Source organism: Hipposideros armiger, unplaced genomic scaffold, assembly GCF_001890085.2.
Source record: "Hipposideros armiger isolate ML-2016 unplaced genomic scaffold, ASM189008v1 scaffold_75, whole genome shotgun sequence".
Lineage (NCBI taxonomy): Eukaryota > Metazoa > Chordata > Mammalia > Chiroptera > Hipposideridae > Hipposideros > Hipposideros armiger.
The window spans coordinates 2,973,810-2,998,900 of record NW_017731425.1 but is presented as its reverse complement, the minus strand read 5'-3'; the positions used below and the strand labels follow the sequence as shown (position 1 = coordinate 2,998,900).

Genomic DNA, 25,091 nt, shown 5'->3' with positions numbered 1-25,091 from the left:
GTTCTTCAGTCTAGTTGTGGAGGACGTCGTTTCATTGGCCCATGTTGGTACTGTGATCATTGTGCTATTCCTGGGTTGAGGCAGTCAGCTCACCGGCCATTGGACAGCCACTCACGGCGGTGCAAAACTTCTTGAACAACCATCACACTGTGCGTTCGTTAGCAGTTCCTGGGCCAAATGCATTATTAATGTTGCGAGTTGTCTCCACTGCTTTAGGACCCATTTGTAGCTCAAATAAGAAAATCGCTCAAGGGGGCGGCTGGTTAGCTCAGTTGGTTAGAGCGCAGTGCTCATAACACCAAGGTTGCCGGGTTCATTCCTACATAGGCCACTGAGATGCGCCCTCCACAACTAGATTGAAACAACTACTTGACTTGGAGCTGATGAGACCTGGAAAAACACACTGTTCCCAATAAAATTTTTAAAAAGAGGAAGAAAATCGCTCGAATTTGCTTTTTGTCTAACATCATTTCCATAGTCTAAAATACATATAAAATAAGCAGCAAGTAATAAGTCATTAGCAAAAAACATAAAGCAAGAAATGAGCATTAAAATGATGTATAACATAACCACATTTATTTAAGAATGTATTCCAATATCAAAAGCAAATTTCAACAATGCAAAAATTGCCATTACGTTTGCACCAACCTAATACCAAGATATTCATTCCTCCCACCTTCTAGAAAAGATTAACTATGATACCCAATCATAGAATTATCCCTGCTTACTGACAGTATTAATTCCAGAGCAAAGCTCTGCTTCTTTGAACCTTCCCCCAAATCACCTGACAGCCCAAATTATTAAACACCGCTTTACTAAGACTAAGCTTTTTCAAATACCTCCTTACTAAGACACTACCTCGCTGCAAGGAGTCAATAAAACACACCTTTGTTCAATAATAGATTTTTATAGATCTGTATAGGTCTTTGACTGAGGGGCATTGACGTTGGCACAAGCAACTCGGAATGGATGATGGTACTATTACCTGAGATGGGAAAAATGAGACATGCTCTTTTGGAATCGACAAGCTCTGCTAGCCCCTCTGGCAAGCCTGTGTCTCTGGATGCGCCCCCNAGAAGCTGAAAGGCTTCTCAAAAGTTCTCTGAGGTATTTACTGATTTTCCATTCCGTTCCCTCTAAGGCATTACCAACTTCATTTATATTAAAACATAGAAGGAATTAATAGCTGATATTTAATGAATCTGTATTATGTGCCAAGCAGTGTTCTAAGGGCGGTAGATATTTAATTCATTTACTTCTCCCATCGACCTCATGAAGAAACGTAGTATTATTATCGGATTTTACTACAGAGGATTCGAACTTGGGATATATTCAAGGCCCGATAGAGTCATCGTCAAGCTTTAGCTGACTAAACTAAGCCGAGGCAGCCATCTAGTTTGTAGTCTGTAAGGACTGCCACTCCCGGCATTCCTTGCGGCAGCTGCTCTCCACACACAACAAATCCCGGCGTGCCCCTGGGCGGCCCGGAGTGGAGGGTTCTAGAAGGCGTGACGTGAGGTCAAGAGCGGGCTCAGAGGTGGGCGCCTCAGCAGTCGCTGTGGCCGCCGCTGCCTGGCCTGGGGACGTGGGAGGCCGGGGACGCGGGCGCAAACTCCTCGTTTCCCCGGCCATGGCCGCGCTCGGCCGGCCCTTCAGCGGCCTCCCCCTGAGCGGAGGCTCGGACTTACTGCAGCCGCCGCCGGCCTTACCCGGTCGGGCCTTCCCGCCGGGGACGGGCGGCGCCGAGCTGGCCCCGCGGCTGGAAGCCCGCTCCGCCCAGAGCAGCCCCGACGGGAGCGCGGCTCGCGGACGGTGAGGAGCCGAGCGGACGCGAGGCGGGCGGGAGGGCCGGGCGGACGGACGCGGGAAGCTTCTCAACCCCAGTCTACAGATGAGGAAACTGATCCCCAGAGACCTTAACTGAAAGTCGCTGGAGGTCGCACAGCCCGGGAGTCCGGTTCGGACCTCGGCCCTCCTGCGCCTCCTGGAAGTGAGGAGACTTAGCTCGTCCAGTGGGATCGATCGCGGGCCGGGCCGCCTGGAGCCTGGATGTCCTCCGCGCATACACGCCTCGCTCCCCTAGCGGGCACGGCGCGACCGCTGATGGGAACAACTTGAAGTGCTTGTCGGACACTCAGCTTCCTTACCCGCAAAGTGGGACAGAAATGGGTTCTTCTAGAGATCTTGGAAATAAAGTGGGTTAGCACAGTGCCTCCCCCCCCGAAAACGTTTTCCGTGCGTGAGCCTCCCCAGATTGATCTCCCGTTACCGTGACAGGACGAGAAGTTTAGATTTCAATCTCTGGTTAGGTCATGACCACCCAACATTTACCTGACTGACCCTGTGACCTGTATATCCATCCCAGTCGGCAAGGAAAGGGACCGCTGGGTGGGTGGGTACCTGTAGGGTGGGCAAGCTTATTGGAGCATGAAAGCGTGGACGCTGAAAGCACAAGCTCAGTCTCCATTGACTAACTTCTCTTTTGTTTGTTTCAACAGTGTTTCAGTTTCCTGTAAAAAGAAACACAAGCTAGAGCAGGAGGATGATGAGTAAGTCTCAGGTGCCATTTATTCACTTTATGGTCACTTAATTTAACCTATTTTATATCCTCAACTACTTGTTTTAAGTGCAAAGATGAGACATTAGGTGTCTGAAAGGAGGCATGAGGAACTGATAACATTGGTTATCTTTTAGAGAAAGAAACTGGGCGGCTGGCAGGTCAGTTTGGAAACTTCACTCTATAACCGATTGTAAAGTTTGAATGTTGAGCCAGGTGAATATTATTACATGTACAAAGCAAAAGAATTCCAAATGTGTACAAGAATATACGTATATTGAAAAGTCTTACACTCCATGCTCACAGCTCTTCCCAGAGGCAACTTGTTACCTGTTTCCTAGTTCTTCTGTGGAAGATCATTTAAAAACTTACAAGCTTATAATTGTATATACCTCTGGTTTTTTACATTTGTAAGAACATACTCTTCACACTGCAATATATTGATCTTTTCATTTTACTTTCCTGTAGCTTGTTGCATATAGGCACATAGATTTCTACGTAATTTCTTTTTCAACCATGGAACTGAATTCTGTTGTAAGGCTTAGTTAATTAACCAGTCTCCTGTTGATGGATTTCTAAGCTATTTCTAATCTTTTGCTATTACTAACAAATCTACCATGACCATTGTTTTTAAGTTCTTTGTATATATTTGCAAATAGGTGAATGGATTCCTTAAAATGGATGGATTTTGTACAATGTATGCAAGAGCTGTTGCCTTTCAACAGTGGGAGTGCCTCTTTTTCCATCTTCTCACCAGAACTGTATTTTCAAACTTTAGACTTAATTGATAGGTAAAAAATTGCATCTCATAGAGAGGCAGTCTGTGAAAACAATGAGTGAAAAATTCCACAAAGAGAATATCCAGTTGACCAGCCAAATATAAAGATGTTCCACCTCATCACTCTTTAGGGAAGTGGACATTAAAGCCACAATGGGATACTTACTCTCTCCTGGTAGATATTGGATCGGTAATGGAGCACCAGGAACTCTCAAATATTATGAATGAAAATGTAAATTGGTACAAGCACTTTGGGAAACAGTTTGGCATTATCTAATAAGTTGAAAGCACACGTACCCTGTAACCCACCAGTTCCCCTCTTGAGTATGTGCATGCACATATCAGGAGATGCATACAAGAAAGTTCATAGCGTCCTTGCTCATAATAGATCAAAACTGGAAACAATCCAAATGTCCCTTAATGGTAAAATGTATATAATATAATTCCCTAACCAGAAGGTTCAAAACCATGCAAAGCTAAACATTGTTTAGGGATGCATATTTGCATGTGTGATCATGTATTCTTTTTAAAAAGGAAGTAATACTGTTTACCTGTAGGGAAGAGGGAACAAAGGACCGTTTTGGGATGGTGACAACATATCTTGAAGCAGCGGTTCTCAACCTTCCTAATGCTGCGGCCCCTTAATACAGTTCCTCATGTTGTGGTGACCCCCAACCATAAAATTATTCTCGTTGCTACTCTATAACTGTAATTTTGCTACTGTTATGAATCGTAATGTAAATATCTTTTTGTTTTCCGATGGTCTTAGGCGACCCCTGTGAAAGGGTCATTCGACCCCCCAAAGGGGTCGCGACCCACAGGTTGAGAAACACTTGCTGTAGAAGGTTATTTTCTTGGATGTTTGTTTTGCAATTATTCATTAAATTGTATGTTTGTATTTTTATGAGCATATGATTTTATAGTTAAGGAATTAGATCACTAATTTGTATTTTGCAAATTGTGTTGAACATATTTTCATTTAAGTCATATGTGTTTAATTTTTGTGAATTGTTGATGTTTCTGCAAGTTTTTTGTTGGCTTACTGGTCTTTTTCTTATTTATAAGAAATGTTTGTTAAAGAAGTCATCAGTTTATTATGTGTGTTTCCCCCAAATTTGTCATTTGTCTTTTGACTTTATGTATGATTTATTTACTTGGTTAGCAGAAACTTTGGATTTTCTAATCTTGTTGCTAGATAGATTAATAAGACAGTAGATTTGAAAGTTGCCTAAGTTTTAAAAACCACTTGTCCATACAACATTTATATTCTTTACTGCCTTGGGATTGCTGTGGATACACAGAGACCTCTTTGCTTTTATCTTTTGGAGTTCCCTATAAGAGAGTATGTATTGAATACAGTGTTCCAATGTTAAAAATAAAAAGTTTAAAGTGTAAAAACTATTGGCTTAAAAAGTTAATCACCTTTAATGTACAGATAGAGAGATTGAGGCCCTGGGAGGATGATTGATTCGACATTTGGATGTCTAATGCCCAGAAGCCTGCTGCCCAGACTGCTGCCACTTTCATAGCTCATATCAGTACTCTGAAGTTTTTTATAACACATTTTCTTTGGGACTTAATCATTGATCTCAATTATTTGCAAAATAGATCTACATGCCTGAAATAATTTAGTCCAAATCATGCTGGTGGTCAGAGATCAGAATCCAGCTCTTATACTCAGTTGCATTTAATAGTTGAATTGTTAGATGTGGTAGGAAATTACCTGTTTCCTCTAGATTTATTTTGCTTTTCTTAGCTAGTTTCTTATGTGTTTTAACTTTTTCTTCTGCTTTCCAAAACATCACATACTTTAAAACTATCCAGGTATTACAGAAATATTTCATGTATAGCAAGACATTCTTCATACTTTCTTATGAATTAAAACTATAAACTAAACATGTTATGTAATAGTTGATGCCAATCAAAAATCTGGGTTCTGGGGCCAGCCGAGTGGCTCAGTTGGTTAAGAGCTCACTCAAGAGTGTGAGCTCTGAGCAACTAGCGGTTCGATTCCCGGCCTGAGCTGAGCTGCCACTGAACTGCCAACAGGTGGCAGGATGGCTCAGCTAAAAAAAATCTGGGTTCAACAGAGCATTATTACTTGTTGGATTTCATATTACCAGAGACTTTAATGTTAATTTTCACATGCAATAGAAACTTCTTATAAACTCTGTGCTGCTTTCTTTGACCTTCAACTTAGAGAATGAGAAGCTGTGTTAGCCATTAAAAAAAAAAGTAATTTTTTTGGTTGCAGAGCTGTGTTGTGGTCTTGAAATTGCACTTGCTGATGCCCAGGCAATAAAGTACTTTTGGTCTAAATACTTATATTGAACAGTGCCAGTTGCCTGTTTAACTTGCTTGAGGCAGCTTTCAACTAAATTGGGCATATCATACTGTTTGCAAATACTAGTGCATGGTAAGAGTTTGAATAGTTGAACTTTCCTAAGGAGGCTGGAGGTTTTAGTGAGAATGGCACATGTAACTATCTTACATGACACTTGGGACCCAGGGGGCACTTTAGTTTTTCTAGGTCCTAGTTTCCAAATCTGCAAAACAAAGAAATTGGATTTGATGAACTCTGATGTCTCTATGAAATATAAATTTTCCTAGGAAGAGAAGATAGTTTTTGTTGCAAGGTGGGAGAATAGTGCACCCCATTAGTCAGGAACTCATGGAGCCAAATACAGTGTGATATTTTGGAGAGGACCAAGAAATCAGCAATATCATCAGCACCTGTAGTAGTTGGAACAGAACTGATGAGGCATATATTTTTGCCATAAGGGAATATAGGATGCCTGCAGACCACCTTCCCATATGACCAGTTTGATGTAACAGCAGCAGTATGACAAAATATGGCTGGCAGTGAACTGCTGCTTTGTGATTTTGGTTTCCTTAACTCCCACTTTACCCATCCAGGGCCAAATAAATAGTAACTTGAAGTTCCCACATTGAATACTTCTAATCTGAAAAGGCAAAATCTTGCAGGTACAGCCTAGTTTGGCAGAGAGCAGTAGAAAAAAAAGAGGCTGTGAGAATGACAAAAAAGAAAATGCATGATTTTCCGTCTGGTAATTACATACTGTCAAAAATTACTAGTTTTTTCATTAAGAATTTGATTAGAGATAAGGATGATATACATTTCATTTATACTAGGATTTTCATTGAAAAATTTTTTTTCCAGTTGTCCAGTAAGAAAGAAAAGGCTAACTGAAGCAGGGCTCTGTGCTGGTCCTAATGACTGGATTCTTTGTGCACATCAGGATATAGAGGGTCATGGAGTAAATCCATGCACTAGTGGCCTTTCTGCACCTGGCATGTTAGATGTTATTTGTGAAGAAATGGATCAGACAACTGGAGAACCGCAGTTTGAAGTTGCCAGGAGAAGGCTTCAGGAAATTGAGGACAGGTAAATGGGCAGCATATATACTTTGGTTGTTGTTCTTCCTATCTATGTCTTTACTCTTGTAAGCAAGTCTGATTCCTCATTTGATGATACCTTGATCCTCAACTTCTCAGAAAGACCATAAAAATCAGGGAACTCAAAATCTGCACATTAAATGTTAAAGTAAGCTCTTCTCATAGAACTGTGCAGAATACTTTCATTTATTGGGTTGTCGGAAAAGTCATGATGCATTTTTGCAACGAAAAACGTAGAAAAAATACGTCATGACTTTTCCAACAACCCAATATTATCTCTGAATATTGATTTTTGGTGTATGGGAGTTTTCAGGGACACATCCTTCAAATTTGATTGTGTCCAATGTAAAACTTGATTAAATAAAATGTTGAATAACTCTTGTGTATATAGTTTTTTTCACTCATGTATAGTCTCATATTTTACTTGACCTTTTGCTGTAGCACCTGTTGCTTTTGTTTTCTGTTATTCTTTAAGTTTTGTCCAATTAGTAGTAGACTATGTAATAGCTTGACTAAATAATTTTTCTTTCTCTGTTTTTGCTGCCTTTAGGATAATTGACGAAGATGAAGAAGTTGAAGCTGACAGAAATATTAACCATCTCCCCAGTCTTATCCTTTCTGACACCATGAAAACAGGTTTGAAGAGGGAATTTGATGAAGTCTTTACGAAGAAAATGATTGAATCCATGTAAGTTTTGGTTCCTGATTTCCATTTAATTATGATCTTGGAGGGAAAACTTAGTGTCTCTAGACACTCCCTGTCCTATCCTAGCCCTCTCTTCATCTCCTGAGCACCAGCCAAGTGAAAGCATAGTAGGATTTGTATTTAACCCAGGTGAGAGACAGACATTTTCTTAGTTCATTGAGGTGAGCAAAATGCTGTACAGCATGAGTTTGAAGTACGCAGGAGTGGCTGCCTTGCTTACTTATCCCTGGATTTTTTTGAAGTCTTGAAATGCACTATACTCTATTTGGGAACGAGAGAGCTCATTCTCTTAAATTCTTGTGATAGAATATAGAAACCACAATTAAAAACCTCTTGTTTATATGGCTTTCTTAGTTATCCAGGAACACCATTGAAACCTAGGAAACAAACAAAAAATGTCTCCCAGCAGTCAAATCAAAGCTCATACACTTGTCTCATAGCCCCTCAGGCCTTTAACTCTAAGAACCATTTTGCCCCTAATTTAGACACAGTTTAATGAACTCGCTTTTCTGGTTTCCTGGATCTTCAGAGTAGAAACACTAGTGAGAGCAGAACAAACTTGGCCTAGTGAGTGAAAGTATAGTTAGAGGAGAAGAGAGGAAACTGGAAAGCAAACACAGCCTGAGCCTCATTAACGTAAGAACTAATGATAGCCCTGTAATTCTTATAGTCCTTGAGCTTGGATGATCTCAAATCCTCATTATCAGCTGTAGGCAAGTTATAAAATACCATCTAGGTGTTACCTAGAAAATACTTCAGATAGACTTGATATGTAGTGAGGGTACATGTCTGATATCTGAAAAATTCTCTTAGGACAGCAGTCCCAGTAATGCTAGGTAGATGAGGCATTATTGGCTTTGGCCACAGTGGATTCAGCTGCTGCTTGATGTTTGATCACCGAGGTTTTGCCATCAGTTCTCTAGCTTAAGCTTATCATTAACTACCCAGCCCTTGGGGTAGATAAATAGTTTAGCCAAGAGCAAGAGGTCACATTGCCCTCCAGTCTAAAACATAGCACTTCTTGCTCTTGGTAGTTTTCTGGAAACTAGCCTTTGGGGGGTATTCTTGATTGTTTGTGTTTTATTTTGCCTTATTTGCCTTTGGGTCCCAGAAACCATCAAACCATTAGTGGATGGGGGAGGGCTGAGGGGACAGACACAGGCATTGAGGACATAATCATTTTGGCTTACTGCATAAAGCATTATACTTCATAGCAATACTAAGCAAAGGACATACTGAGATACTTTTAATGTGTTTGTCCAGTGTTTCATTTTCATTTATAATCGTTTAATACAAGATAGTGGCCCATATCTGCTAATATTAACCACAATTTTTAAAAAGTTACAATATTAAATCAAGGGCCTCTATTTTTCACATTGGGTGTTTATATTACTCCTAATCACAGCATCAGTACAACTAGTTGGTTTGGTTGAAATACAGGCAGAACTGTGAAATTTTATGTACTTGAGTGGCCTTTCCAAAGATCAGTTTGGATTGTCATAAATCTCCTATTTTGATGCCATCAGTTCCTAACTCTACATATTAGGTAGCATACATTAGCTTTTCAACATACATTTTTAAATTTCATGTCCTAAAGTTTTTGATAAAAATTTGTCTTTTATGTCTTAGGAGCCGTCCTTCCATGGAGCTTGTGCTCTGGAAACCTCTCCCTGAACTCCTTTCTGATAAGCCAAAGCCGTCATCTAATGCTAAGAACTACACAGGAGAGAGCCAAACTAAGCATACCACTGCTGGCACTGCCTTCCCTAGCAGAACTGAACTGTTCTTGGAACCTCGGCGAACAGGGATGCCTATTTACACTAGTTTGGAGACAGCTGCTTGCACAGAAGAGGAGATGGAACTCTAGAAACTTGTTTCTATACTAAAGTTGTCAAATTTTAGAAGGCTCATGTTTGGTCGTGAGCCTACGTATATAGTATAGGGACTTGTAAGTTTTATGAAACGGGTGTAATAATAATATCTCCACCTGTGATTTGGGGTGGGACTCTCATTTTGGGTAGCCATTTCTTGAATTCATCTTTTTGCCAAGGAAGCTTGTCTCAAGGGAAAGCTGTTTTCTAGAGGGATTATTAATGTGAGGTGACAGTCTGCAAAGGCAAGTATAGAAGCTTTATGTATAAGGGTGACTTAAGTCATCTGTTACATTGTCTAAACCATTCATATACTTGGAGAATACTCAGACACTTGAATTGGAAAAGATGTATTAAGAAAGGATACTCCTACTGCAACTGTACCCTGAGTCACAACTTCATCTGTAAATATGAGCTCTGTTTACAGTGGTGACTATTTACGATTGGGGAGAAGGAGGGAAGAAAGCAGTAGCTTAAGCCTATTCCTAAGAAATTTAATAGAGGCTCTGAAACTTGGATGTTAGTTGTCAATTCAATGTAGCTATGTAGCATTGTGGCTCACCTCTTTGCCTCTAATGTGATGAAAATACAAAGAAAATGCAAAAAAGGTTTTTCCTTTGAGGCTTTTTTGCCTTGTGCTACTGTTGCTCCTTGGTTTCCCTTGCATATGAGTAATTGATAAGCCCAGTTATTCAGTAATGTTTACAACTTAATTAACTTTGATAATTTAAAAGATTTAAAAGAGGTAACCCATGTGCAAATTGGCTATGGGAGAAGCATCCCTTAGGTCATCCCAAGGAAGTGGTGTGTCAGCTAAGCCCAGTGGTGATAACTTCTGTAGTTACAAGGTTGTACCTGTATTAGCAAGTTGAGTTTTTAATGTTAGTTTAGGAAACAATGACTGAATAATTAACTGAGAACACATGGGCAGATGTCGAGATTGACTGAAATAGCCAATTTGCCTGGTGCTTCTACTATTGTGCAGTAGCCTAAAAGTTAGTAGAGGATAGCTTCCTGCTAGCAGGAAATCATCTTGAGGACCTAAACCGGCTCAAGGTGTCCTTTGGGGTAACCAGGATTGAAGGTTTTATTTCTCAGGAAGAATTCTTCTGTGTGGCAAGGACTCAGTAGTGCAAAGTAAAATGACAATTTCTTTAGTGCTACAGAATATTCACTATAACTTATTAAATGAGTGTAATAGTGTATACTGGCCTTTTCATCACAACAGGATACCACCCCAGTTCTTTTTGTTTTCGGGTTTTTTCCACCTTTGTAGGACTCTGGTATTTTGTGTAGGAAAAAAACCAGTGGTTTATGCCACAGAGGTAACTTTAGAAACCAGCTCCCAGGCATTTTTGAAACCCATCCCCATTACAAATGGCGTAGAAGTCACAAGTCTGTTAATTAGACTGTTTCTTCTCTTGCATTTTGTTCCTGCTTTCTCTATTTCTGTCTGGATAGTCAGGCAAAGATTTAATGTTTAATATTTAAACAAAATATTTAATATCTACACAGTAAAATTATTCAAACTTCAAACCAGTATTGAAACCAGTTGGAAACCAGCTAATAGTTTCTTAATCTCAGATTTAGAGATGAATGTAAACTGTATTCTGTTGAAATCTGCAAGTGTTTGATTCATGCCATTTGAAAAGCTCCTGCCTTTAGATCATTTTTAATGGGACCAACTTGCGAAGTTTGTAGCCTTAAAGAAATCTCCGTGCTAAAATATTTGTTCTAGTACAACTTAAAAACATGAAGTGACTGCCCAGAATTTGGAATTAGTCCCAGTGTTAGGGTGAAACGGGAGGTGACAGCTTTCCCAAGAAGGACCCAAACACACTGATTGTCTTCTATAGGAATTGTTGGGCAGGCTTCTGATTAAAGGTCTGTACAATGAAAAGGAGGAAAGATTTCCACCACTACCCGCCCCCCCCAACAAGGCTCTGATACCATTGGTAAATATAGGAGACAATTAAGATTCTGTTAATTAAAATCCAAACAACTTGTTTCAGGAGTCATGACAATTATTCTGCAGGAAAATGGATGTTTAAGGCTCCTTTTTAAACTTCTTGCATATGTTTGTGTACAAACTGTCTTCATCCTTGTGGTGCTTATTCATATGAGCCGACTCCACAGTCCCCATGCCTCTGCTTTGTTTTTTTCTTTTGTAGCATAAGGGTTTTGCTTTTGCCTTAAGGTTTTCCTAGAGGAATAACAGGTCTTTTCATTTTGTACAGCTTTTGCAGCATGGATCAAACATTGGCTTTCTATACAGATGTGTGAAAAGAAAAAATTATCTAAAGCAGGTGAGCTTTAATGAACAAATGTATATTTTCTCTGAGTTTGAGTAGGGTGTGTTTGGGGTTTTTTTTGCGTTTTGTTTTTTTTATTAAAATAAAGTCAGTCCAGTTCTCACAAATATTAGTCAAATTAAAAAAAATGACTCATTCTTGAAAAGGTGCAAATGTAAAATTTAGAAAAATAACAAACCATGAGAAGAATGTTTACCAATAAGTTCAGTAATGATTTTGGATCTGGAACTTGGTTTTCTTTTTTAATAGTGATAAGAACAGTGCAGTACTAGGAAAGTTCTGGGAAAAACTGTCAATTTTACTAAATGAGAATCTGGTGTTTCTGTATTTTATTGTTTTCAATTAAACTTCATAAGTGTTTTGGACTTTTTGAGATATTTGTATTCCTGTACTTAAGTAAATGAAATGGCTACTTTACCTTCCTCTAAATTGTATTTGAAACAGCATTCATATCAGTGAGGGGCTTAAATTTTATTCTGAAGAGGTGATTATGTTGGGTTAAAGGTAAATTTCATAAATGAATTGCTGTTTCCAAAACAGGCAGATGGTGTTTTGCCATTCTAAAACCCACAGAATGCTTTCCACTCTACTTAGCAATTCACTGCTGTTGTCAATCAACAGCATTGATTGGCAATGGTGATTACCAGTATTCAGATGGCAGTGGCAACTGAATCTTCAAAAACGTTCAAATATGGAGACGAAAATGGTATATATAATTTACAGTTGTTGTTCTTATAGGTTTGGGACCTTTAAAAATAAGGAATAGGAAAATTGCATGCTGTTCAGTTACATAGTCCTTACTTTCTTAAGAGTTGACAGATCACTGGGTGGCAGTATTGCCTACATATTTACAACTGTTGTTAATAAATGTGTATCCCTGATTTGTGGACAGGCAGAGTTAGGTTTGGGTCGCAGTTACAGAAAACTCAGGATATTTTTTTCACCAAAATTTGGAAATCACAGCTAAGTTATCTAATTTCTTTATTTTACTGGTTTGGAAACTAAAACCTTAGTAGACAGTGACAAGTTAGTATTATAATCCAACTCACCAGGTCCAGTGTTCCTACTTGACCAGTGGTTTTAGTTTTTTTGCAGCAATACCTAAAATGTCATTTAGATTTCATTGAAATGTACAATAAAGTGTGGTTCAGGCAGTATAACATTAAATTCCTTGAGGGAATAGAGTTTTGTGTATATCAGTTTGGTTCAAATATTCTACCAGTAGCATTTTAGAGTTGAACTGTATGCAGTTAGAATATAGTGTTAGACTCAGCTCCAACAAGATGATGATGGTGTCTTTGAACAACTGATTAATGGGTAAACAAGCCAGTCTTCCTGTCCCTTAATGAATATTAGAAGTCATGGTAAAGATTTAGTTCTTAGGAGATTAGAATTTAACTGATGCCATAAAATATTCCTGGAGTAGGCAGTATTACCTTCTGCCTACAGTTCTGTGCCTACTTTATGTCTGCTCCAGTAGTATACATAGAAAAGCAAGGAAATACATAGATTGGTGTTACAAAGCCCAGGGAAATGGCGTGCAGGCATCTGTCACCTGATTCTTTTCATCTCGATTATGGATAACCCTCTACATTTAATAGAAATCATGTTTTGGAGGAAAAGGTCTTGATTTTTATTTCTAACCATTCAATTTAGTGTTTCAGTATGAAGACATCCTTATTTACCAGGTGTTTTCTCAAGGCTGAGGAAAGTGTTTAGTAATCTTCACCCATTTGTGTAGGAAATGAAAACCCTGATAAATCTACACAGGTTATGTGTGTCCTGTGTGTTATTCCTGTTAGTACAGCTGCCTTTCATTGATGTCATTGAATGTAAATTACTTGAGCCTCAATCTCCAGATGCTTGTACTATTATGGAGGCTTAAAATGCATCTGTAGTTACATCTGCCTACAAAATCCCTAAATAGATTACCAGCACTTAAGTTTTCAGTTCTAGAAAATCAGGTGATCAGGTTTTCAAATCACGGGGACAGCTGGAGACTGTCCTTATATTTACGATACAGAAACTAAAGAACCTAAGCAAGCTTGCATGCCAGACGCTAGGATTTGGTTCTGACTTCAGTGACCAGGGATCTTGGGCTGTCTTGCTTTCAAGTATGTTTGTGGATACAGCTCCCATTACACCAAATGTTCCTTGTACTTGGTTCAAACTATGCCTGCTTTGCCTTGCTGCTTGGGACTCTGAATCCCACCTCCTTTTGTCTATTCATTCACTTTTACTTCCCCAGAGGTAGTCAAATATTGACGTAGAATGCTGGCATTGTGAAATAATGTCTGTAAAAGAGGGAAGTCCTTTCATATAAGCGGATTCCCAAGGAAGAGGTGCACCATGAAGGATGATGAGGTTATCAAGTCTCTAGTTTTGGGGTTGTATTAATGTCTCTAGGACTTTTCTCTGAATAGGTTCATTCTTTTGTGAAACAGGCTCTAAAGTATATGTAATTCTTTTAAGAGATCGAAACCCTTCCAGGGGCCAGCCGAGTGGCTCGGTTAAGAGTTGGCTAGGAGCACAAGCTATGAGCAGCAGGGTCACTGGTTTGGATCCCACATGGGTCAGTGACGCTTGGCCCTCCACATCTAAAAGATTGTGAACAACAGATTGACCTGGAGCTGGGCTGCCTTGAGTTGCCAGCGAAGGTGTAGGCTGCCGTGAGCTACCGTGACTGGCCGGCAGCCAGCGTGAGCGGCTGTCCAATGGCCGGCCACCGACCGCCTCAGCTGGGAAGAGCGCAATGATACCAACATGGGACAATGAAGTGACGTCCTCCACAACTAGACAGAAGAACAAAAGGACAGCAACTTGTCTGTTCCCCTTCCCCGATTCCCCAAAGCTGTTCCCCTCCTCCAATTCCCCAAAATCTAAAAAAAAACCCTTCTAAAGTGGATAAAGAGATAATAGCTAACTTTTGAGTGCTTGGGACATTGCCTGGCATATAGCAAGTGCTTATGATGCACCCTCTGAATCCTCGAGCAATTTTTTTCTTTTTTTAAAGATTTTATTGAGGAATTGGGAGAGGGGAACAGACAAGTTGCTGTCCTTTTGTTCTTCAGTCTAGTTGTGGAGGACCTTGCTTCACTGGCCCATGTTGGTATTATCATTGTGCTCTTCCCGGCTGAGGCAGTCGGTCGCTGGCCATTGGACGGCGGCTCATGGGAGCTCACAAAAAGCTCATGCCAGCTGCCAGCCAGCCCCACTGCAGCCTACGCAGTCGCCTCACGGCAGCCTAGCTCCAAGTCAAGCTGTTGTCCACCATCTTAGCTGTTGAGGGCGCAGCGTCACTGGCCTTCATGTGGGATCCGAACTGGGTCCCTGCTGCTCAGACCTGGCGTCCCAAGCCAACTGTTAACCAATGCGCCACTCGGCCAACCCAATTTTAGAAAATGCTCTTAATCCCTTTAATAAATGCAATAAAATCTTGATATTTAATGGTATGTCCTTCTCTCACATGAGATGGTATGGCAAAACTCTGCCACTCACTAGCTGTGATATTGGTCAGTTAGGCTGAAGAAACTCTCAGAAATACAGTACTGCTCAAAGAGTAGATATACACGGACACACACACGTATCACTTATGGCAGCCAGAAACTGAAGCATGCAGTAATTAAGGGGAAAAAACCTTCAGTCACCTTAAAAAGTGGCATGCTTTTTGGATAAATCACTACCACAGCAAACAGTGAAACACCTAGACAGAACACAAGACAAGGCCCAAGAAGGAATCAAAGAACAAAGACACTGCATTGCACTTTTTAATTGCACAGGTAGTTTTAAATAAATGGAGAAAGCACCTTCCAAAAGTTACACTAGCAGGGAAAGAGTCCATCAAGCATTTACATAGTAAATTTCTATAATTTTACAAAAAATTCTTGATCTTGACTTGAACTGTACATGAGGGAAAAGAAGCCCCCTCAAGTAGGTGTTCTCTCTGCTTGCAGAAGCAAACTAGACCTAAAATCAGGGGCAAGCCTGGGATGCTGAGAAGGAAGAGAAATGATAAAAAGGCCATTCATACATTCCATGTATAAGACACTTGTCCAATGTCCCTTACATAAATATTTTAGGGCAAACTACTGCCCTTAAGATAAAGGTACTTCAAAAGCTGTAACTGTAGCAATCTCTGAGTACCTTGGACTGCTAAGTGACAAAAGACAATACTTGAGGTGACCTGTGAGGTCTGAACAAATACTTCAGAGGAATTCTCTAGGATTGTGCGCCCTCTACTTTGGCTCTTTGAATGAAGCACAGGCTTCTCTGCTATCGTCCAGGCAGTGTAATGGTCAAGGAAAAGGGCAGTATTGGATCACTCCTTAGACACTAATCAGCTGGGGAAAGAGTTCATTGGCAAAAGTGTCCTCCCAAGAATGGTCTACACCAAGCAAAGAGGACATGTCACTGAAAGGGGAAGGGGAACCCTCATAACTACAGTCACTATAAGCATCCAGTAGGCAGGAAGATGGCTTCAGGCAGTGGCTGGATGAAAGTAGATCTGGGATACCCAACTCTGGAATGAAGTCATCTACAAGTTCTTCCTTTACTGAGACAGTGAATTCTGGGTGATCTTTCTCTGAGGGGCTGAAAGGTGCTTCCTCAATTTTCACTACCACATTAGCTTGACTCTCTGTCTCAGAGGGTATCTCTAAGACTAGGGGCTTGGTATATACGTGGTCGAAACGAATCAGTTCATTAATGGCTTCCAGCTTGGCTGATGACGTCCCCAGTGATGGAGAAGGGGAGGCCGGTAAGGAACTGGGTCCTTCTGGGTAGACCTCTGGGAGCTGCTCCAAGCTGGCAGACTCTGGGGAAGGGCATCTGAGGAACATGACTGGGTCCAAGTTGAACAGAATGCCCAACAGGATATCAGACTGCAAGAGGCAAAAAATTAAATGGGAGTCCAACTATTAGAATGCACCTGAGAATCTACCTAGAACACTTAGTATATGAGGTTTCCTAATGTAAATTAATCATTATGCTATAGGATGACCTCCAGGACCCACCACACCCATTTATCTACACTTCACTCCATGTTCTAAATCACACGGAAACAGGAAGGTAGTCTATGTTCACTTCTGACCCAACCCAAACTAACTTCTGCCCTCTTCTCTCTGGTTAGGGATGTCGGGCATCAAACAGATGGAATTAACTAGTTATACAGCTCTTTAGTAAATCCAAACAACCACTACCTCAGAGTCTGAAGAGTCAACACCGTCAGAATCCATGGGGAGATGTTCTGGAGGGGTGACAACTGGGCCTGCACCTGCTGCAGAGGTGCACGTAGTCTGAGTGCTGCGGACTCAGCAGACCCGGCCACCGGCCTCGCTCCATTCTCCTGGGGAGAAAAGACCAAAGTGAACAGCTCACACAGCTGAGAATCCCCAAGGAAATGCTTACCAGGCAGCTGTGAGTCTCAACTTGCAAGAAAATTAGAAAACTAACCTTGAGAGCTAAAATCTTTCCCTTACCTTTGTTTTCCATTTCTCGTGTTGTCCTCAAGAAAAGATGAAAAAAGGGAGATAAGACTAACTCTCCACTGTGATTTTCTATGCAATGAAACATTTTTACTCCCTAAAGATTCAAGTAGGACTGATATTCTTAAATAATATCTTAATGATAGTCTCCATAATAATAATATTCCTAATGAAGTTCTACAGTGAATTTAGGTTCAGGGTCTTTTTTGATAGTAATTAAAGTTTGTTCTGAATATTACTTTCACAGAGTAGAACTGCCCTACTGTCAGTCTGAGAGCACTTAAGCACTATCACTGAGCTTGCCATAATCCATAAACTAAAAGCCACACACCACCCTTCTACCAGAGAGGTGTCACTATCACAATGAATCCTCTTCCTACTCATCACATTCATCAAAGAACTATAATTCCAGTAGCACTTAAAGTCAGATTTGACTGGCTCTCTTACTCTGGTTCTTAATACTGGTACATCTTGTTGGCTATCAGCATTTGTTAGTACTTGCTCTTAGAAAATCATGTAATTTATTTTAATTATTATGACTTAGTACTATCCACTACACACTTGAAATAAGTGTTATTAAAGAGGTCATGTCATGTCACTTAGAACCAGTTCTCACATACAGCACCAAATAAATGAGATACTTACCTTGGTCTCTGCCTTCTCTTCAGTAACCAGGGCATCCATCCCCAACCGCTGTCTTAACTCCTGGTTCTCAACTACAAGGCCATGAGTTTTCTCTCGTAAAAGCTGATTTTCTAGCAAAAGTTTTTGATTCTGGAAGATAGTTCGTAAGAGGCTATTAAAACATCTAATTCCACTTAAGCCACCTAGTGAAGTTTCATTACAATTGATTTCCTTTCCTTCCCCTTGACCTTTGGGAAAACTCTATGCTTATGCAGTTGTTCACAGTAGGTATTAGAAGGCAAGGTCATAATTACTAAAAATAAGATATTTAAGAAGTGCCATTTCATGGGGTCATGAATAACAGCGCCTCCAACTAACATAGACCTCAGCAAAAGGTAATTTGTGGCTTTAATTTAGAAATGATGTTTAAAAAAATTCTGTCTTCAACTGGAAGGTAATAATAAAAGTAGACCTGGGCTGGCCGAGTGGCTCAGTTGGTTAAGAGCTCACTCAAGAGGAGTTTGAGCTCTGAGCAACAGCAGTTCGATGCCCAGCCCAAGCTGAGCTGCCGCTAAACTGCCAATAGGTAGCAGGATGGCTCAGCTTAAAAAATAATAATAAATAATAAAAGTAGACCATAAAATCAAAATACGTTACAAAAAAAAAGGACAATATAATCCTTATGTATTCAAGATGTGTAACTGGCAACGGTTTAAGATTAGGTGGACCCCAGAAGGGCACCGTTATTGGACTTTTAGGCAAGCCAGGAAGGGGCTCAAGTTTAAGCAATGATTTCCTATCTGCTCTTGCTAATTTCTTAGTACTAACTTGATAAATATTGTTGTAATTCACCAACTTTGACACAGATCTAGCAACCACGTGCCAGAGGGCCAATCACTTCTCTTATCCAAGCTTCACCATTTAACCAAGTACCTATCTACCCTAACTTAGATTAAACTTTTAATTACATGTTCAATTCCATTCTAAAGGGGCTGAAACAACTTGGGATGGGCAGCAAATAGAATATTCATCAATGAAGAAAAGAGAAGACTTTGGCCTTGAGTATTTTTACCTCTTCTTCCAAATCTATCACTTGCTGTTCCAGCTCACTCATTCGAGCTTTCTTTCGGTCTCTGGCAGTCTGAGCTGCTACTCTGTTTTTCAGTTTCCTGAGAACAGAAGGGACATACCACATTGAGTCATCTCAAACCTTATTTATATCTTTATTTGAAAACTTGGCCAGCTGGTGCTTTCATAATTTACAGTATATGGTAGACTAATGGTAAAATACCCTCCAGGCTCCTCCCCTCAATAAAACAAAACAAAAAATAGAGCCTTCTTTGAATCTAGCTCGAAGACCTACTTTATTCTCTCCCATATTGCATCATCCACCTAAGTCTCATTCTGACCTCGGCACGGGGGCTGGACACAAATACAATTCATCTTGCATCATAACAAATATCCCCTTCTGCTTTCTATTCCCCCGTTGCTTCCTGACTCCATTTCCCTCAAACAGGATCCAACCTGGACTGATTAAATCCAGTGAAGGCTGCAGCAATCGCTCCTTGACATAAACCCTCCCTCCCCAAAACCAACTCAAATAAGGGAGAGGCTGGCTGACGCCCTTCGCCCTGTTGTTGAGATCCTAGGAGCCTGATGGCTGGGGCCACATCTGCTCGAGGAGGCACTTAATCACAAAAGGCACACTGAAAGAACAATACAGAGGACTAAGGACTAGGCATCAATCTCCCCGACGACCTCATGAAGTCAATACCATTTTAAGGACGCACAGACTGAAGGTTCGACTAGTGACCCTTACAGAGCTCACAGCCTGATCTTTCAACAGCTGTCATTTCAGCTGTCCCTCCAAAAAAGTAGGTAAACCTAGAAGAGGCTAGTAGGCTTCAAGTTCAGAATAGCTGAACGACCGGTCTGCGGTCACACAGCAAAATGGCCTGGAATCCAGGTGCTTGCATACCCAGCTTTAGTCATCTTTAATGAGCTAGAAAAGGAAATAAAAAAGGCCAAAGCAGCCCTGGACTCTACCCAGCGCAGTGGATCTGGTTAGTCCAGACTTCCTGCCCTGCCCCGTCCCGCCCTCGCCACGCTGGCACCGGACCGGCTAGGCCAAAGGCGCCCGAGCACTGCCGGATCCGAACCCAGACCTTTGTCCGGGTTCGGATCCGATCCCGGATCCCGGCCCTCGCCCACCTCCGCAGAGCCTTCTCCTCGGGGCTCAGGTGTGTGAGGCGCTGTCGCTTGCGCGCTTGGGGCGGCCCCCCGCTCTCTGCCTCGGGGCTGGCCCCTCGCTGGCCCGGCAACATGAGAGGCAGAGCCCGGCCGGCCGGAGCTCCGGCGGCGGCGGCGGCGGCAGGCTTGCCGGACAGAAGCAGCACTTTGGGGGCCCCGGCGGCCGGGCTCTGCGCGGGTGCCACCACCACCATGGCCTGAGAGTGTCTACGCGAGTGCGTCCGCCGCCTCCCAGCCGCTTGGCCCCGCCGCGCCCGGCCTTTCTACGGTCGTGGCCTCCCTCGATTGGCCAGAGCCTCATGACGCGCGGCCGATCTCTGCGCCTATTGGTCGCGAGGGCGGAGCCAAGGCGTCCAGCGTGGCGGCGGCTGTTCCCCGCAGTGTGCGGAGGCATTTTTTCCGGAGGGCGACCCGCGGGACCCGGACCTGGGTGGGTGCGCAGTGCGGAGGTCCGGCTGAGCCCTTGGCTCCTAAGGAAGGCTCCAGAGTCAGGTGGAGTTTCCTCAACAAACGAATTTCCTCCCTTGGCTGACGCATCTTCACCCGGAATGATTTAATTCCAAACCGAGGAATTTCCAGACTGACGATTTTTACCGAGACTACCAGATGTTTACCTTTGCCTGGCAGATTTTATGTCGTGCGCCACTTCGGGCCCCGAGTGGAGCGAAAAGTCGAGAGAGAGAGCCGAATCGGGACTTGGGTTAGAAAAATGTCTGCAAAGAAATTCCGCGAAGTAGGAGTCTAGGAAATGAGATCGCGCATTTTAAAGCTCATAGTGAGGGCTTCAAACAATTGGTGTAGAACTATATAGTCATTTAATTTTTCTTTGCATTTCTAAGCTTTCTATTATGAACGTATGCTATGATTTTTTTTAATGGGGGTGGGGGCGTGGTGGGAATATTTCACGTGTAAAAACGAGGGGCTGTTCAAAGCTCCTGCACGGCCATTGCGACGCAAGGGAGGACCCAGCGCTGGTGAAACAGGGTCCTTCCTCCGAAGCAAGGGAGCAATTTAGACATGCGAATATTAAAATGGAGAAACCCGAGAAAATCCCCCACACGTACGTTAACTTTTTAAAAGCAAATTAACAAAATGTTAAGTTCCCTGGAATCACAAGGCCGTACTTCTTTAATAAGTAGTTACTGCCTCCTCTGTACTCAGCACTACTCTAGGGATGCAAAAATTATTAAAACTCGCGGCCTATGGTCAGAAGATATGCAAAAAGTGAAGATAGAATGGTTCTAGGCAATTCTTTGGTGTTAATAAGTCAGATTAGCTCTTCATTATATTTTGCAGGGAAGGCAAGAGGATGGGAAGAAGGAACTAAAGCAATTCAGTCTTGATATGCAAGGCTTTTAAATAGGGCACAGTTTCTGTTACTCCCAAACTGAGCCATGAGTCTCCTAACATATTTTCTTCCTCCAAATTGGCAGTGAAATCAGTGACAATTTATTTAAAGTGAGCTGGCCCAACACAGGGCATCCTGAGCTTCTGTGGACTAGAAAAAGAGGTGGAGGTGATCAGAGATCCTGCAGAGCAAAGAAACCTGCTTTCTTTGTAACTCATCAGTTTTGGCTATTGGGGTCCTAATGTTCCTCCAGGGATGGGAGATTCACTCCTGGCCTCAGAGCTTTTGGGAGAAGTCTTTGGATTGACTTCTGATTGAGAAGCACACGTTTATGTTAAAGGACCTTGGAAAGTTGAAAGTTGTAAGAGTTTCTGAGAAAAGTCATGTAATTGTCATGCAATCTTTTATTTATTAAGTTAACATTGGTGAACTCCAAGAGAATGTCTGTCACTCTGTAAGACATCCCAGTGAAACTAAAAGAAATTTAAATCATTTAGGCACAAAAAGAAACCGCTTGAGGCCCCTATTAGTCCAGCAGGGTATCAATGAGTAACCATGTGAGGAAGGCACGGGTTAGAGAAAAGGTGGATGGGTTGCATTTTGGTCTTGGCTAATGGGGTAGAAATGGAATGTTGAAATTGACTCCCCCAGTTTTGTTTTCAAGGCTTTTATCTTTTTGATACAATTTAAAATCATACCGAAAAAGAGTAAATTGACCCAGTGCCGATCGCTATCCATGAGGTTTCGCACACTCAAGTCCAAACCTTTGAACAGTTTAATAACGTGTCTGTAAGATGAATCTGATTAATTCTTGCATCAGATGCCATTACTATTTTAAAACATTTACTAGGCACTTGTGATTAAGAGCTGTAAAATATATAAAATACAAAGTTCTTAGTCTTTGTGAAATGCAAGAAACAGTGATGAGAAGCAGTAGATCTGTCTGTTTAGTTAGATCCAAGTCTAAATAAATGTCAATGTAAAAAAAAAACAAAACCCAGTAACAAAAATTCAAAACCACTAGTATGGTAGCCACTAACCATATGTGGCTATTGAGCACTTGAAATGTGGCTAATATGAATTAAAATGTACTGTAAGCATGAAATATATACTAGGTTTGAAGACTTAGTATGAAAAAAAGGAATGTAAAGTATCTTATTGATCATTTTTATATTGATTATATGTTGAAATGATAGTATGAGTTAAACTGATTTTTAAAGTAATCTCACCTGTTTCTTTTTTAAGTGGCTACTAGAAAATTTTAAATTGCACAAGTGGCTTCATTGTATTTCTATTGGATAGCCCTGGTCTAGATGATTTCAAGTGGGAGATGGCACAGGTAAAGAGAGAGAAGAAAGGGAAATAAAAGTGTGCTAAGGTTCCTGCCTTGTTCAGGAAAAATGTATGTATAATGATTAACCCTAGACACCATTAGAATAAGTAGGTGTGTTAAAAGTGATTTTACAATTAAGATGCATGTTTCCCTAAGGATAAGACTTTCCAAGCCACATGTGGGTAGATGGATAAAATCTCTTTTTCAAGATTTTCTCTGCCTGACAATGGTGCTTCTGAGGCAAGTTTTCTTTCCCCGCACCTCGCTTTTTCACAGTCACCATTCTTGCACTCTGCAAAGGGGAGACCCTCTTTTCACTCATGCTTAATCTTCCCAAGGTGCATTACCCAAAGGTAGAAAAACCTCTGAGGCTCCAAACAGAGGCCAGTCTAGCTATTGGTGATGGTATTAAGAAAGGAAATGTCCCTCATCACCGAGTATCAAATCCCTTTCCAACTCCATCAGTTGTAATTCTTTGTTTTCAGTAAAATTGATGGAAGACAAAATTGAATTGTCAACTGAGAGTTCAATACAATAATTTTGGATGATGAATCACAATGTGACTTGGCTGCTAACTCAAAAGCAGTTCAAACAATTGAAGGACATTGTTAAAATACAATGCCTTCCATCCCCATTCACTTAGTTACGTGAACAATGGTTTGGGGCACTTAACTTTTTTTTTTTAATGGAAAAAAAAAATAGGTGCCAAATCCTGTCTCATTCTAGCAATAAATACTATTAATCTATTCATACATGAATCCAAAGATACATTTCCAATATAATTTTACTTTCTATATTTAATAATTATCAAAATTTGGAATTAGTTTGATAAATGTTATAAAATTTGTACTGATTTTAATTTAACCATAGCTCCATGCAGAATTTTTTAGTTTTTTATTTTATTGGAGAACAGCCATGGTCATTGGTTACACATTGCTTTCATGCTATAATGGCCTAGTTGACTATTCTAGGGAGGGTGCAGCTCACAGTGGCCCATGCAGGGATCGAACTGGCAACCTTGGTGGTATGAGCACCACGCTCTAACCAACTGAGCTAAACAGTCACCCCCATGTAGAATTATTTTTATGGCAAGAAGAAAGTTTTTAAATACTTCAATGTATATACTTTGTTTTGTGTTTTTGCAGGGTTACCTATTAGATAATCAACAACAGACTTTTAAGAATAAAGCTATATTACATTAGCAAAAGTCTGCAGAGAAAGTAGAATAGAAATATAAATTAAAAGAGAAAGACAAATGAGGTAAAATTACAGTTTCTTAAAAAAGCTTGTTGGTACATTTTTTTAACTTTGATTTTGTTATGATTTCAAACTTACAGAAAAGGTGCAAGAATAGCATAAAGAGTGAGGTATATAAATGTCTAATTACTATGTTGTTTTGTACACCTGAAAGTAATAAGAAATAAAATTCTTCTTCCAGAATATGGAGGCACCAAACTAGTTCTAGACAACAAGAATTATTTCTTATTCAGAGATGCTGACATTCTTGGAAAGTATAAGACTGAAATAAATCACTATTGAATTGGCATCACGTGAAGCTGCCCATTCCACTGAAATTCTGAAATATCATGTAAATAATTTCCTTTCCATAATTTTTTTTTTTTTTTAGCTGAGCCATCCTGCTACCTGTTGGCAGCTCAGTGACTGCTCAGCTCGGGCCGGGACTCGAACCACTGTTGCTCAGAGCTCAAACTCTTGAGCGAGCTCTTAACCAACTGAGCCACTCGGCCGGCCCCATGTAAATAATTTCCATGTCTCTCTTTCGTAATAAACTAATGATATCCAAACTAAAAAAAAAAAAAGAGTATAAAGAGTTCCTACATTTTTCTTTTTTTTTTAAGGTTTAAGCAGTACAGTTTTATTGTAAAGCACAAGAGAACAGCTCTTCGAAGAGAGAGTGTATCCGAAAATGGAATGCCCCCGTGTTCCTACATACTCAACTCAGACTCCTCACTCAGACTTTCCATTAGTTTTTTACTGTTTGCCTTATCAATCTTTCTTTCTCTGTATGTACCATATTTTGCCATGTATAATACACACTTTTTTGCCCAAATTTGTGAGGGAAAAATGAGGATGCACATTATACATGGGTAGTACTAATCCTGTATCTATATAAATGTTTTTAATTTATTTATGCTTGTGAGTTAAAAGTGTAACTTTATAAATCAATAACGATATCTGTATGCAAAATAATACCCTGGAATATGATAATCGGTTTTATTGAACTGAACCACGAACTTGAGGAGGAGTTCTTGGCCTTCTATGATGCATAAATATAGATTTTTTTGTTACCAGCACATAAAATTTCTTGTACCTTGTATGTGTTCTTGTGTTTTGTAATTATTTGTTACATAAAATTAATTGTACCATAGTATGTTAAAAAATAAATGCTGA

The 25,091-nt window shown here is 40.7% G+C and overlaps 2 protein-coding genes across 2 annotated transcripts; one reads left to right on the top strand and one right to left on the bottom strand.

Moving 5' to 3' along the window:
* Positions 1-1,462: 1,462 nt before the first annotated feature.
* On the top strand, positions 1,463-12,014 carry CCDC117 (coiled-coil domain containing 117). The gene is made up of 5 exons (XM_019643161.1): positions 1,463-1,812; positions 2,499-2,549; positions 6,517-6,741; positions 7,303-7,440; positions 9,088-12,014. The coding sequence occupies exons 1-5, from the start codon at positions 1,631-1,633 to the stop codon at positions 9,323-9,325; spliced, it is 834 nt and encodes a 277-aa protein (XP_019498706.1). The 5' UTR covers positions 1,463-1,630; the 3' UTR covers positions 9,326-12,014.
* A 3,376-nt stretch (positions 12,015-15,390) lies between these two features.
* Positions 15,391-20,247, bottom strand: XBP1 (X-box binding protein 1). Its single transcript, XM_019643159.1, is given in 6 exon segments — positions 15,391-16,521; positions 16,840-16,947; positions 16,950-16,985; positions 17,770-17,898; positions 18,821-18,917; positions 19,960-20,247. Coding segments are annotated over 6 exon segments (1,158 nt in total). The 5' UTR covers positions 20,193-20,247; the 3' UTR covers positions 15,391-15,966.
* Positions 20,248-25,091: the final 4,844 nt, after the last annotated feature.